Source organism: Dermacentor albipictus, chromosome 1 (genome assembly GCF_038994185.2).
Source record: "Dermacentor albipictus isolate Rhodes 1998 colony chromosome 1, USDA_Dalb.pri_finalv2, whole genome shotgun sequence".
NCBI lineage: Eukaryota > Metazoa > Arthropoda > Arachnida > Ixodida > Ixodidae > Dermacentor > Dermacentor albipictus.
Window position 1 is genome coordinate 85,816,760 of NC_091821.1, and position 15,975 is coordinate 85,832,734.

Genomic DNA, 15,975 nt, shown 5'->3' on the forward strand with positions numbered 1-15,975 from the left:
GCTTTCTTTTGGTGTTAGATTTTGCATAAGCATGCCCCCCCCCCCCCTATGCAATAGTATATTGAAGTGTAAGGGTTCAATAAAAGGTTATGAACTAAATCTAAGTGCAAGAGCTTTCTTTCTCACCTATGACTCCCATCGAAATGCGACTTCCATGGCTGGCACATCAATCCCTCGCCTTGTGTTAGCAGCAGAATGCTATAGCCACAGTGGGGCAGGTGAACAAATTGAAGAACAATATTTCTGTCTATAATATTTTTTCTTGCCTGTATGCAAGTAAAGTTTGGAATAAGTTTATCATTGCAAGAAAGCCCAGCTTGTGGTCTTTTATTGAATAAACCACATATTGTGTATAGTTGAAATGCAGAAATTCGTCCTAAAATCCTCAGGTGATATATGTTCTTGCAAGTAGCATGGTATTTCATTACTTATAAAGATAGTAATCGCAGCGGATATCGTTATATGGGTTTACACACTAATATATGTGATCACAAACTTATTATAAACTTACTAGAAACATATAAGGCATGAATTTTCTGCACACTTGATCAGCTGTGAACGTGCAAGAACTGCTTGTACTGGCTGACTTCACTGCACAGTTTTGATTTACTTTTCTTCAGCGTGTCGTTTTATACTGTTTTCTCCCCACAAGAACAGGCCGTTTGCCTTCTTTTCGCATTGTTGCACGAGTTCTACATAATTGTGCAGGAGGGTACGTTGTCACTGTGCCACTATAGCAAGCAATTTACTTAATCTACTAGCTGTACAGTTAATTACCTTGCAGAGCAAGTGTTCATACAGATGCATTAAGGATACAAAGTCCGCAACATAGTCAATGTTTATTGGTTTCTGTGCAAGAAAAAAATTTCTCCAGAGAAGAGGTGCAACTTAACGTGCATGTAATATTTTATTCAAGCCACGGATTCAATGCTATTATAGCAAATTCATTACGATAGCCTACGCTTTTGCTCTGTCAAATTTAATAAGAGGCAAGATAAGCTTTCAAGATGCATCGGGAAATTCGTGCTTGAAAACCGACAAGAAAATGCGACTGAACGGTACCGCGTTCAGCGCAACGTTGAAACTTCGGGTACTTTGCTGTATTGTCATTTGCCCTTGCCGAGGTTGAAATAATTCAAGCTGTTCCGTAAGCGCGATTTTTGCATGCTACTCAACAAAACATTGTAGCGACCTCGTCGTCTGCTGGGGATCGAACACCTCCTAGCACTGACAACTCGCAAAGGCGTACGAAGCAAACGTGAAAATGCACTTCATTTGCTGTGCAGAGTGTCAACAAACGCATAGAAATCGGAGAATGCAATCTGCGGTACAAGTTTTTTATTGTCCCTTCGCGTACGTACCGAATTCGACGATCCACGTCTCCGCGCATGTCGATCGAGACGCCATTTTCCAAAACAAACCAGCGAAATAGCTCCTTTGGCAGCTCTCCGCGCAATTTCGACGGAAAATCGCAGCGATCGGTGCGACGGTGCGACTGTGCGACCAACCGGTTGGTCGCAGCCGAAAATCGGGGGATCGGCACTGCGACTGCGATTTTCATCGCAAACGACGGAAATCGCACTTCCGGTGCGACGAAAATCGCATCATGTGAAACAGGCTTATGTGCCACGTGCAATTTCATAAAGACGTAAGACGCCTTGTGAAATGAGAAAATGTTTATTTTATGCTATATAAATTCTCGTTGCGGGCTTTTTGTGCATTCATACAACGTTATGGCACCAGGTAAGCAGCAGTAGTTCCCGTACGAAGCTCCACCGGATCCGCTGAAAAAATTAAATTACAAGCAAGTGTCATTTTGGTATTCACATATACGAATAATGCGTGTAGAAACGAAATATGCGAAAGTGGCGAATGGGCGGCATTACAAACGAAAGCAGTTCGCTTTTACAAACATGGCGCAGCAAATACCCGACTCATCCCAAACGATACCATACGTACCACGAAAACATTCTATCTACAAGCATTCCCCTTTCCCGGGCCTCACTTCCTGCACTTTCACGAACACATGGGCTACTGCGTGTTTCCAGGAGAACTTGGCCACAACCGACGCGATAGTACGCTACGAATAAACAGAGGTCACCACAACACAGGCTCTCGACCAAACCATGCTGGACGCTCGCAGAATTCCTTCTACTCGCACTCAAGACAAATGCGTGATTGCAAAGCCTGTCTTCAGTCGTTCAGAAGACAGAATTTTCGAGTTAGAATTTCCCGGCGTTTGAGCTCCTTGGCGTTATCTTTCGCGCATTCTGCTGGCGCAAGAAACACACTCCCGTATATATCACTCTTGGCAACTGCTCGTCGCATTTTGGACAAGCGTGAGTACCGAAAGAAGGCTTAAGTTGTTGCGGGGCCATAAAAATTGTCAGAAACTTGTCGCAGTAAAATTCAGTACGCGCCAAACTAACTGTCACCATGGCCGAGCTGCTTTTTGCTGCGTCACGACAGGCGCGGCGAACGTGCCTCATAAGTAACAAAAAAAGTACCGAAAATAACTTTCAACAATGCTGGGAGTCAGAGAAAGCGCCACAACATTGTCAGTGCTCTCCCGTCTCTCCACTTCGGTCGACCTGACCGGCCGCTCTTTTGCGATGCTAGAATAAACAAGTTCTTCTGTTAGCAGTCGACTCATGCTTTGCCGGGAACTTCGGATGCTTCCAGTTGTGCCCCAGGCCGCCAGGCCAACGCTACCCTTGGGGCTTGCGACCCAGTTGCAACAACGGGCGTCAGCACTGAGGTTCCAACAGTGCATTAAAGCGCGAAAGTGAACTGCGCACACCACGGCCAAGCTGTTTATCGCTAACCGCGTCACAGCGCCAGGCGCACCCACTGCGCTTGAAAAGTGCCCCAAAAAGTAACGAAATTAATTACCGTAATTTCGGGGGTCAGAGAAAGCGCCAAAACTTGTCGCAGTAAGATTCAGTGCACGCGAAACTGCGTCACAGCGCCCTGTGCGACTATAGCGTGCCCAAAAACTACCGAAATAATTTAAAATAATATTGGGGGCTCATAGAAAGTGTCGCAAGCATCTCCCAATACGATTCACTAATTCAAAATTAACTACGCCACGACGGCCGCGCTGCTTTTCGTTAACTGCGTCACAAGTCTAGCCTAATTAAGTGCCGTGCAGTAAGCCTAATTGCTTGAAGTGCGTCGCAGACGGTCGAACAAAATTTCTCACCTTGCTGTATAGTTCAATAGTGTAGTGGTGCCATGTCGAAGTTCAGAAGGAACGCAAGAATTTGCCGGAAGTCCACCAAACCATGCTAAATCCAAAAACAGAAAAACAAGCAGACGGGTGACCGAATATGTAGGCCAACGCTCAGACGCGCGGCCGGTCTCTCTCGCTTCGGCGGTGTGTCTGACGAATGACGCATGCTTCTGGCTCGTCATTCGCCGATTCATCTGTCGCTAGTCAACGAGAGTAAGCCACAAAGATTAACTTAATTTATAGGCAGATATTTTTACTTTTGCCGGGAAAGAATTAATAAAATGAAACACTTTCTGTTAACCTCATTTGGCATTCTCTTTTTTTCGATGCTCGTGGCATCGAACGGTCGGCGTTAATACTAGCGTGACGTATCTCCTGTTGCCAGCTTTCGATGAGTGTCCCCTCTTGTCATATTTCTTTCTCTATGCTATCATTCTGTCGCCTGCAGAAGAAAGGCTTAATAAACGCCCGCTGCAGGGGCTCACTGGCTATAGCCCGTCCTGCTGCGGAGCACGCAATTCGCGGGTTCTATTCCTGGCTATCCGGTATAGCGGTGTTCCGAAGGAGGCTGATTAAAAAAAAAAGTTCGTGTACTGAGCTTTAGTGTGCAAGCCAAAAAACACCATGTGCTCCCGAGTTCTGCAATAAACGGCGTCTTACATAGCCTCTGTGTCTTCTTTATTTATTTATTTATTTATTTATTTATTTATTTATTTATTTATTTATTTTAAGATTTAAACTCCTCCATCAAAGAAACTTGAAGGGCGTTACAAGGAGGCTATGAAACAAACAACGACGCTTACATGTTCCCTCAATACGTGGATTCCTTAACTCAGAGTAGTGTTTTCTTTAACCGTGGCTGAAATACAGGATCAGGGGCCATGTAACGTAAAATTATTCCAATCTGTCTTTATTCCAATCTCCTGACGTGAAATTTACGTAAACTCCAAAGGAAACATGGGGCAGTGACCCGCGGCGTTGTTAGACCAGACCACTGAAACGCTCTCCTTTTTTATAGGAGGTCACTTTTGTTTGTCTTCAAAGCGAATATCATTGGCTTGCTTGACACGCTATTCTTACCTAATTGGCTAACTAGAGGTGAGGAGCATGCAAAAGAGGAGAGGGCTTCGGTGCGGCCGGACTGGTGCAGTGAAAGCAGATGACCGAATGAGAAGGGTGGTGCGAGCGCAAGCGATTGGACCACTTCTTCTTGCTTAGCTTTCGTTGTCTGGTAGAAAATTGCGGTGGCGCGCAATGGTATACGGTAAAAATTCACCGTCGATTGCAATACTCCCTAACGCGAAATTTGAGCGCCGCTCTATACGTGTTTTCATTACGCAGTATATTGGCTGGCGCCGACAATATGTCTCGTGCGGCATGTTACAAACGGAGCAAAGTGTGGCGCTACTGCTTCGCTAATCGGGAGAACGCGAGATGCAGCGCGGGGGTGAGGCGTGGGCGCGATTACCAGCAGCCGCAGCAGACAGACCTCCGCACATGCAGCGCTTTGTGTCCATACAGACGACGCGCGCTACTCCGGCGCCATCTCGTAGCCATCGTTGCCGCACTACGCTTTTGTTCTCATGTTTTCGCCATACCCTCCTCTCCGCTTTCCTCCTCGAGTCTTCCTCCGCTGCGCCCCGCGTTCGCTCTTTCATCCTTCGCTATGCTCGTTCGCTCAGTTACGCAGACGCCGAAGCTCGGCGCAGGAACGGGCGCCTAAAAGCTGCGCTCTAAAACGCAGCTAAAACAGACGCTCAGCGAAGAAAATTCGGCAGATCGATGTTGTGCACGTGCTAAAACGGCTCGAAAACGTTTCGCTACCACTCAAAAATTGTTATTATACCCAAATAAATCCATTCGTTGAGGGCTGATAGCAAAAGTGGAATAGAAAAGTTTGGAATAACTTTGTTATAGCGCCCAAGTGTTTGGAAAAAGAAAACGTTTGATCTGAATATAACAGCTCACAATATTAAGCATCGGCCATAAATCATGTGTAAATAAAGGATATACGATCCACCGGCAATGATGAACATTACATGTGTAAGAACATTTCGCGAGCAGTGCAACAAGCCCTTGGCCCCTGCACTGGACGTAAGCGGTTCTTTGTAACCTATAAATAAAAGATGCCGCAGCTTACCATGCAAAAATCGAAGTTTAACGCGTCACCTAGCAAAGAAAGAAAGAAAGAAAGAAAGAAAGAAAGAAGTATGTGGCTTAACCTGCTGAAGCTATGAGGGATGAGTGAAGTGGGCTATGAGGGATGTCGTTGTGGGAGGCTCCATATTTATCTCACCCACCAGGGGTTGAGTAACATGCCCTAATCGCCATGGTAAATAAGAGCGGTAGCACTGAATCCTCGTGCTCAGCAGCAGAACACACTTAGCCACTGCCGCGGGTGCGTGGCATGAAGCAGATGCAGTATGTGCGCGGCCTTGAGATACATCAGGGCTCTCTGTTCTCCTCACGCCGTCTTTTAGTAAAGCACTGGCTTCATGAATTAAACTGCCACTGTTACTGCCAGCTGCGTACGGCCATCACCGCCCTACGCATGCGCATTTGAGATACGCCATATTTGGCTACAACTACCTATTTCCTCTGGTCAACGCCGTTGCGCTGAAAACTGCCGGATAACGCACAAAAGTGGAAGTGGATGAAGCAAAAGAACAAGGGAAAAATTTTAAAAAGTACTGTTTTCAAGCATCCACTCGGCAAACTTCTAGCTATCAAGGAGTCAAAAGAAAGCATTAAATGCAATGGCTCTGGATGCCACGAACAAATCAGAATATCCTTGTGCGCGCCCTATGTAACACCCTGCTAAAGGAGGAAAAGACAACGGTAGGCTACTCTTTCCAGCCGTCCATCTCTAAGAACAGCAAAATGGTACGTTATACGCTCACCTTAAGAGAGGGAACGCCGAAGTGGGTTTTTTTGCCCCGGTGGCGAACGAGCGACGTATCCTGCTGGGGCGTACGGGACCGCTCCACGAAAGCAGAACATTCGGCAAAAGCGGATGCAGACACGGGAGGCAGTGCGCACTTCCGGTCCGCCGTGACGTCCGGAGTGCCGGCCCACGAAGTCAGCGGCACCACGATCATGTCGGGAACCACCTCCTGTCCCGAAGCGCGTCGGTCCGCAGCGGGGGTCTTGAGGATGCCCGTTGGCCTGGGGGGCTTCGCGGCTGTCACAGGAGCGCACGCGCAAGTCCCCTCGTGGTCAATTCTGTTGGTTCAGGGCCCGTATTTGCTACATATACAAAGAGTTCTTTACGTAATAGCCGATCCCACCACCGAAAAGAAAGCGCGTCTTGGAAGATTGAAACGTTCACGTATAATAATTTGCCGAAAGATAATGCAATAACCGCACCAAACTAAAGAGGCACATACACACAGGGGAGACCCTCTTTGAGTGTGTGTCTCTTTTTCGTTATGTGCTTATTGCGCTATCTCTCGGCAATTATGGTATTCTATAGAATAAAAACAGGAACAGCGCAACACAGGACAGAGCGCTGACTAGCAACCAAATGCTTTATTTGCAGAAGCAGCATATAAAGCCATCATTTAATGTGACAAAGGACATAAAAAGAAGGATAAGTGTCAGCAAAGATGATAATCCGGTTCTTTTGTTGAGAGCATGAGGGACGCAGAACTGACGCACGCGTCGCCACTTTTGAATATGCAAAATGCCTCAAAGATTTCCCGCGCACGATTTTCACAATATCTGCCAATTATTTCGCACTTCTCAAAGATCGGGGTGCAACCACACGTGTTACAGTGGGCAGCCAGATGATTGTCCGGGTTTCCTTTTAATGAAGCGGCATGCTCATGCAGGCGATCATTGCCCGGTATAGCAACGTTTACAATCAAGCGGGATTTTATAGATGACCTGCGTTGTATTCAATAAAGCCGCGAACATGGTTCTTATAGCAGCTTATGCGCGCGACAGTATCCTCCCTATTGACTATTTGGCAAAACCCGCCCAGTTCATTAGGGGCATTGCACACCACCCTCACTCCTGCCTTGGCCGCAATTTTCAGAATGTTATGGGAAACACGGTCTACATAAGGATTGACGGCAAGTCTAGATCTCGAAGGCGGTGAATGCATAGTTTATTTCCCAACGTTCTTTAACTCTTTTACGAGGCCACCAGCAACACTGCAGAACATGCTGGTCGGGTAGCCTGCTGATGTTAGTCTGTTGACTTGCGCTGAAACGCTCTGTTCAACAGAGTGCTCCTACGAGCGCTTCAGAGCAGCTCGCAAACATGCCTTAGCGATGCCTCGGTCTACGAGTTTGGAGTGTGCGGACGAAAACGAGAGAAGCCCTTTCTTTGAGCCAGGCGAGTAGCTCCAGCACACGTGATGAGGTTTAAAAACAATTTCAATGTCTAAAAACCTTAAACGGTCATTAGTGGGCTCTTCCGTTGCTAATGTAAAATCCTCCATAATCTCACTGAAGGCGTCAATAATTGTCTTGGACAATTATTGAAGCCTTCAATTATTGACACCCCCCCCCCCCCCTTCCAACACACACAACTAAAGTGCCATTACCAGAGCTTTGTCACCCACACCATTTGAGGTTTCTTTGGACTTTCCTCGACCTTGTCACTTGAAATTTCACCGGGGCCTATAGCTTACAGAATAATTGTTGGCGAGGACGTGCACAGCTTCTAATTCATACTTTCGCTTCATTTCTGCAAATCCTGGCAGTAGGAGGACACGCGCATTGGAAGCACTAGTGGAGGCTGCCTCAACCATATTTTCTTATTTCAACATTGTTTGACATTTACACTGTAAACACCATGCACATACGAAATATGTTTAAATATACACACAGGACAAAGTTCATTATATTTTTGAAAGAAATGAAGGTAGCCAATTAAAAATTATTTCTAAAAGTATGGATAGCCTACGCCTAGAGAATGAATATGTTGCTCTATGTTCACCTCGCTTCAAATCGCTTCGCGTGCTTCTTTGATCATTAAAAATATCTATAGCCGTCCGTGACCCCTTCGGCAGAGTTTTATCAATGGCGTGTGAAATGCACGTGAATGTTTTGTCTCAGTATCGCTTCTCTTTCCAGTAAGCAATGCTAACGACTCATCAAAAAAAGCATTTCTAATAATTTACAACATTTATTAGGGATGGAAACATCGTCACTTGCATGCAAAGGTCATAAATATATACAGGGTATCCCAATTAACTATCATGCAACAAGATTTAAAAGAAAGAGCAATGCGTTACTCGAAGAAAACCTAGTGCATATTGTTTACAGTACAGTGAAGTAGCTGCCAGTAATTTTTTCGTTACTCAAATTTACTTAGGTAATTGTAGTTAATTATCTAACTCGAAATGTACTATCCTGATTATCAATGTTTGAATGAGGCATATGAAGGCACAGCCAAGGGACATCTATCTGCGGTATTTTCAGCGACGTACTAATTGCATACTAATTTTTTTCCCACTGATCAATACACCCCGCGAAATGTGAAGAATACCACGTGACTGCGCTCCCACCCGCCTCATAAAGCAGCGCCCTCGAACAGGCTCTCTCTGAGTTATCCAGAACGAAATAAAGGAAATAAAGAATATCATCTTCATCGAGCTAGTGCCTTATCTGCCGCGCCCCGGCAGAAGTAACACGTTGCGTTTGGTGTTAGTTGGAAACAAGCTGTGATAGCTGCTACCTTAGCGTAGATAAAGTGTACGGATTTTTTTTCTTTTTGCCACAAAAGGTATCCCCAGGAAGCCGAATTTACAACGTCAGTGCAATGATTTAAAGGTGCGTTTTGTTTCGCCCAAGTCCTCATGTCTTTCTCTAATGAGCAGAAGGTAAACATCATCCTTGCCTTGGAATCTGCAAATGGCAACAAGAGGAACGCCGCAAATATATATATATATATATATATATATATATATATATATATATATATATATATATATATATATATATATCAGTCATGGAAGTGTGGCGGTAGACAAAACGCATCGACTATCATAAAAAATTATGAAAACCTGAGACAAACCGGCAGCTTCAAGAAACAGCGGCGGAGGACTCCATCTTTGAGTCCTAGCCTACGCACGGATGTTCTAGCATTTATGGCCTGAAACCCTCATGCTAGCGTGCGGGACGTGGCCGCCCAAGTACCAATTTCCGAGTGATCAGCTTGGAGGATTCTAAATGACGGCCTTTCGCCCGTACCGCCTTAACCAGCACCAATGCTCAGAAGGTAGGGACCTGTAAAATAGTCTAGATTTCTCGAATTGGGGTCCTCACAAAATCCGATGAGTCCCCGGACTTTTTGAGCAACATCATGTGCACAGATGAAGCCGATTTTTGCAGAAACGGCCAGGTAAATTAAACATAATGCACACTATTGGAGTGACTCCAATCCACTCCACGGGTAAAGCGCACTCGGCACCAGTACCAGTGGTCGTTCAATCTGTGGTGCGGAAATTGGTCCCATCTTCTTCGATCACACATTGACTGGATATGGTTGCGTGAACGAAATACTTGAAGGAGTGGTGGATCGGTTTCTCAGCGAAGTACCGCTGTCACATCTTCCAATTCGGCGGTGTCAGCAAGCACCTGCACACAGCTGCAGCCGAGCACGCAACTGGCTGGATGCGACTTTTCATGCACAATAGATTAGAAGTCACGGGCCTGTATATTGGCCGGCTAGGTCACCTGACCTCTCTACACCCGAGTTCTTTGACGTTATATGAGAGATCGCGCTTACATGATCGAGAGAGACATCACATTAGCTTAAGGCAAGGATAACGGATGTCTGCCGCAGAATTCCGACATTGGTTATCAAGAAAGCCACTGAATATGTGATAAAGCCGACACAGTACTGCGTATCTGCAAAAGGAGACTTATTCGAACACGTCCTCTAGGCAGTAGCTGGTGCTCAACGGATCTTACGACTTCATAGATAAAAAGGGCACGCTTAAATCTGATTTTTTTTTATTATTGTGCGGACATCGTGATTGCCAATTCGGCTCAAAGTCGTATACATTTACTTTTTTGAAGGCACCGGTTTTGCCTTTTCTCTACACATTGGTCGCTTCCCGGTCTGTTTATTTCGCTTTTATTTTTTGACACGAACCTGTTTTTGCAGCGCGTATACACTTTCATGAAAAATAAAACGGTCGCTTTAATTAGGCTTTGGTCCGAAGCAAGTTGCTGGCGCAAAATATAGCTTCGCGCGCACTCTTACGATGTGGCGCGAGCAAAGCCGGGACTTTGAAACGTACTATGCCTATTGCATTGCTTTTCGCATTTCGTGTGTGGTCAGAGCGGCGGTTCGGCCGCGTCATCAGGGTCCTTTTGTTATCAGTGTAATCAGTCGGCCTTGAGAGACGGGTAATAAGTGTGACGTAGAAATGAGAGGAAAGAATAGCTGCAAAGCCGCGAAACTTGCTGTTGGCGCTCCTTCCGTCCCATTATCAAGGTGATGGGCTGTTTCATCGGGCTTGCGACAGGCAATGCAACAGCTTTCAATCAGCGTATTTGAGGGTGCTGCTTTAAGATGCGTGTGGGAGCGCACTCACGTGGTATTTTTCATACTTCGTGAAGTTTCTTTGCCATTCGGAAAAATATTGTACGCAATTGGAACGTCGCTGAAAGCACCACATTTAGATGTCATTTTGGGGGCCTACAAATGCCTCATTGACAGTTTGAAAATTAGGACAGTACTTCTCGAGTTAGATAATTATTTGCAATTACCAAATTAGATATCAGTAACGAAAGGATTACTGGCGGCTCCTCCACTGTACTGGAAACAATATGCACTAGGTTTCCTTCGAGTAGCGCAACTGCTCTTTTATTAAGTCTTAGTGCACGATAGTTTGCAAACACTGTATAATTACCTCAGTAACCGAAATGAGGCCAAGCTGGATTCACTCGAAATCAGAATGAACAGCAGACATGCGCAGCAGCGGATATATACTCGGGCTTACAGAAAAAGAAAAAAGAAGAAAGAGAGGCTGCAGTTTCGCCGGAAAGGCGAAGCAGTATTAGTGATAGCCAAATATACGACAATTACATGAATGAAGATTACACCACCGAGATGACTCAGGCTGTGAAATGGAACTGTCTCCTACTATGAGGTCTTGTATATACTCACATAACGCCGTCGCTTCAGTGCTCAAGCACACGTTAACAGCTTGCCATTGTCTAAACATGTTCGACTGCCACGTCATACGTTTGACAACATCAAAGTACCAGTAATACAATCAGGTGTCAAATCGCACCATGATTGAGAAGTACGCGAATGCTTTCCCATTCACAAATTTAACACAGTGTCATCTGGTATCAACGAGAGCGTAGGAAAAATGCCGTTCCTTTGTGCCATATCTTGATGTGGATGTTCTTGTAAAAAATTGACAAAGCATGCCAAATCAATTTGTTCCTAGTTTTGCCATGTCGCAATTGATACCATTCTGTAACTTCATGTACAATCATCGTGATACCATAATATTTCATACATATCATTTATCGTGCTAAAGTTATACTTACTGGCGCACTTTTTTTCTTATTATTTGCAAGTGTACACGTGCATGTACTGCTGATTATGCCCACGTGCGCATGTCCATGAAATCAGGTGCGCACTTGTATATGTGCTTATTCTGACGAAGGCCGTGCCACGGCCGAAACGTAAAAACATTCAAAATGCAATTTTCGTAAGCGTGCTCCTTCGTTTCTTCAACTACCTATGCACTGGACCTACAGAACATTTCCCTGAATATATATATATATATATATATATATATATATATGTGCGGTTCGGAGAGCTGATCGGGTCGGGTCTGTGCTAGTCTCTAATGAACCTCTTTGATGCTACCTTGGGTAGGTGTGTGCCACTGGGAAATGTGCTACTCTACGATGGCGAAAAAGATCCCGTAAATATATCCGATGCTGAGCGGAACCGACCTCACGTCACGAAGGTTCTTCAAGGACAGCGACCCGATGCACTGTAGCAGGCTGCGCCATGAATGCGCCGAGTATGTGCCGCTGAGTGATCGGCAAGCGAGGGAACAATCCTCTGCGTTCGTAGGTGCCACGCTCGTCGTGTCGGAGGCCACGCGCGCACTTTTCGGCAGTGCCACAAGATTGCGCGGCGTGTCTGTAGAACGAAGCGCGAAAGAGGAGCCCGCTTGCCGCATGAAGCGTTTCTCAGCGTCCGCACGCGCTGGCGCGCCACGCATTTCGGAAGCACACGCAGTCTTCGCGGCGGCGGCGCTAGAGGGCGCCGAGTTTTCTTACGGAAGCTTATGGCTCCTCATACAGAACTGGTTTCGACGGTGGCAGTACGTCGTGTCTCTTTATTGATTCAATGCTACAAGCATTACCGTAGACAGTCATGGTGCGATAGGTTTTGTCGCAATTTTCTTCCTTTCTGCTTCATTATTTGCTGTTCGATAGTGTTCCATAACTGGCTTCCTCTCCATTCCACTCATTGAGCACGCTGTTTCTCCAACTTTATGTTTAACGCCCTTTTCTCTGTCTCTGCGTCGTTACATTATATTTACCTTGTATATGTGTTTATTTATTGGGTACGCAAGACGGGAAAGGTAGAACGCGTTGCGGAGCATAGAGTTTCATATTAGTATAACTAGAGGGAAATCTGGCGCTGCGATCGTTCAACCATCATGGGAATGATGGGAAGTACAGGCTTGGCATTTTGTTGACTGGCGAACTAGTCTACAAGTATTTTTGGCAGTTTTGGTTTCGCTTCAAGCGGAACTGCTAAAACCTGCAGTGGGACAGTGCAACGCAAAGCTCTCTGCCTTTGTTATGTTGCTCGAAGTGGTGACATCGCACAAGGCCAGCGGCTGGGACAATGTTTGTGTCGGCGGTGTGGTGTCGAAGCCCTGACGAGAAAGCGACGGTATTGTAAACGTTGAAAGAACATGTTTTGACCGTTTGGACCTTGGCTTGTTAAGTGTGTTAGGTTGACGCTGTAGCGTTACGTGCTTTATGAAGCTTCAGAATAGCAAAACGAAGGCACTAGTGATACAAGACATCGACACTTCTAGTGGCTTGACAATCAAGTTTAATTGAGGGCTTTATTATGTATTGCTTGTTTATGTGATCATTGAAATGAGTGTTTTATGACTTTGAGAAAACAAACTTTCTTGTAGTAGGAAAGGTTGCTGCTTCCTGGCTGTATTCTAGTGTCGCAAAATGGGCAAGTGCAAAGCCACGCCATAACGCTTCGGAATTAAGCGGTACGTCAATGGGTCCCTTGGCGCTCGAGCATCAGCTATTTCCTTGAAAAAAATTGAGGACTATCTATTTAAAGCAAGAAGTCTTTCTGAAAAACATTTTTGCGAAAAAAAATTACAAATACAAAAAATACAAATACATGTGATGTAGGCGAGTTTTTGCCATCAGCTTGAGAGACTTCTAAAAGCAGGCTACCCTCAGTCTGTCCTAAATGCCGTGGTCGAGTCCCTCCTAGAGAAGCTAAAAACCGCCGCTGCGAGTGGGAAAACGCACTCGAAGAGAAGGGAGCGAGTAAAACCAGAAGTAGTACCTTATGTGCACCGTGTGAGCCATAACCTCAAGAAGGTAGCTACCAGATATGGCATTCCGGTTGTCTTTTCGGCTCCCAACAAGTTAGCTCAATTGTGCCCCCGGATCCCACGCGAGGCGCCGCGGGGCTGCCAGAAGCAGCACGCCAAACATTTCAGGCACTGTGTTGAAGGGGTGGTCTACGAGATACCTCTAGATTGCGGCAAGTCATACGTCGGACAAACGGGACGTTGTATTAATGACACACTGAGGGAACACGCTAATAGTATCGGTAAGTGTGACAAGGCGCATCTTCCTGCGCACTGTATAAGCCTGTCGTTGTACGCCATGCTTTGAACAAGTATTGATTCTTAGCAAAAGTTGGGAAAAAACTGCAAGGGAGTTGTTGGAAGCGTTTTATATTAAAAAGAAAGGGTCTGATTGTGTTAGCGATACATCTATCGTATTATATTCCGCAGAAATGTGCTTTATCCAAAGTATGTTAACATGACCACGTTGTTCTGTCACACCTTGGCTCCCTGCGCATGAGCGGAAGTTGTCTTTTCTTCTATGCGTTTGTTCAGGCTGTCATACAAACAGTTGGTAGTTTGGCGCTTCACTGTCTTCCTTTCTTCTGTCCCTTTCAAAGAAATGTGTTTTGCGCCACAAAGTATACCTTGGAAATCTAAGCACCAACTTGCCCAAGAACAAGTCCTTTTCGTCATTAAATGTTTTGGCATGCTTAAGTTCAACCTACTGCATTTAAAAAGATGATGCAAATAAATAAACACGTTTAGTTGCTCGCCCTCTCTGTCTTTCTTGTAGTTAAATGTTAAATTCAGACCGAATGAGGCAATCCGCTGACCTTTGTGAAGCACAGGATTCAACACCCAGTCTGCGATAACTGAAGAAAAAAGTGGGAAGGCTCGTTCGAGCTATCGACTGTAAAACGGTTGCTCCTCGAATCAGTGGTTCTGCAGCTCGCCGGAGCAGATGGGTGCGAAGTTTGAACTTGCATTGTTAGGAACCGCCGGAATTGTGTGCTGCCGACGCGCGTCAAAACAAACCTACGAAACTTCTGCAGCAGTTTAAGTGAAGCAGACGCGCTCCTGCTTTTTTCCGTGGCGCCGTGATTGCTTGAGTGAATATTTGTATTTGTATTTGTATTCTCCAACCTTCAGTATTTTATTTCCTTGTATTGTGACCGCCTGATAAGAAGTATCAATAAAGTGTTGAATATAACAAGCTTGAGGATAACGACTCTAGAACTCAAGAAATTGGTTTATTGCCATACTGCTTCTTCATTGTCGATACATGTTCAGGACTTTACGATGTCATTACTAAAACAATGACATGACAAAGTCCGAAGGCTATCAGCTTGAAGGAGCTCGTGCCCCGGCTTTCACATGCCGCTGACGTATGCCGATAGCCGCAAAAATAGTTCCACTGCATCCTCTATTTTGCAAGAAAAAAATATGTGGCTGTCCTTCAGTGGGGTAAAACATATACGTATAGACTCGTGTAGGGCCGCACTTTTTCTTTGTGATTTTGATGAAGTCTGGACCTTACATGGAACTGGGCCATTTGGTCTAATTTTTCTGACTACGAGTGTGAAATCCTCCTTAAAGGGACACTAAAGGCAACCATTAAGTCAAGCTAAAGTGATATATAGGTTAGTGCTCTAGAACGCCTAAGGCGTCAATACTATCGCGAACAAAACTTTAGTAATCGAGGAATTGAGTTAAATGCAGGACACGATTATAGACTAACCCGGAACATTCAAGTACTAGCCCGATGACGAAGGCACACCTCATATTTCTGTCACTAGTACTCAACCACTCGTAATAAGAAAATGATCGAATTGCATTATAAGACGAAAGAAAATGCTACTTGTCTAGTTCTATTTGATTTTCAGAAAAAAAAAATTTGACGTTACCCTTCCCAACGACGCGGGTGGTCGAAAGGTATCGTTTTCTCCACACTGCGCCGCCTGCGCTTCCGCGTTTCAGTGGCTTCGTTATCGCGTAGTGCTGCCCTGCTTTTGCTGGCTCGCGACACCCTCACAAACTGAAAGTATCGGAGACTGCCGCGTCGATGCGATGGTGCGAGTTTCCGGAACGGTCCGTGCCACATTACCAAGAGCAGCTGCAGCGACGAATCCAACGCACTGTCTTGGCTCGATTTCTCTATGTCCAAACGTTTGCATTTTTCGCAGAAAACCGTAGC

At 45.4% G+C, this 15,975-nt stretch overlaps 1 protein-coding gene across 1 annotated transcript in view; it reads right to left on the reverse strand.

The window, feature by feature from the left end:
- LOC135896240 (endothelin-converting enzyme 2-like) overlaps positions 1-15,975 on the reverse strand; it is a 39,120-nt gene that overhangs the window by 10,797 nt on the left and 12,348 nt on the right. Inside the window, exon 4 of the mRNA XM_065424599.1 lies at positions 6,133-6,413. Within this exon, the coding sequence (XP_065280671.1) occupies positions 6,133-6,413 (281 nt within the window). The remainder of the gene's footprint in view (positions 1-6,132; positions 6,414-15,975) is intronic.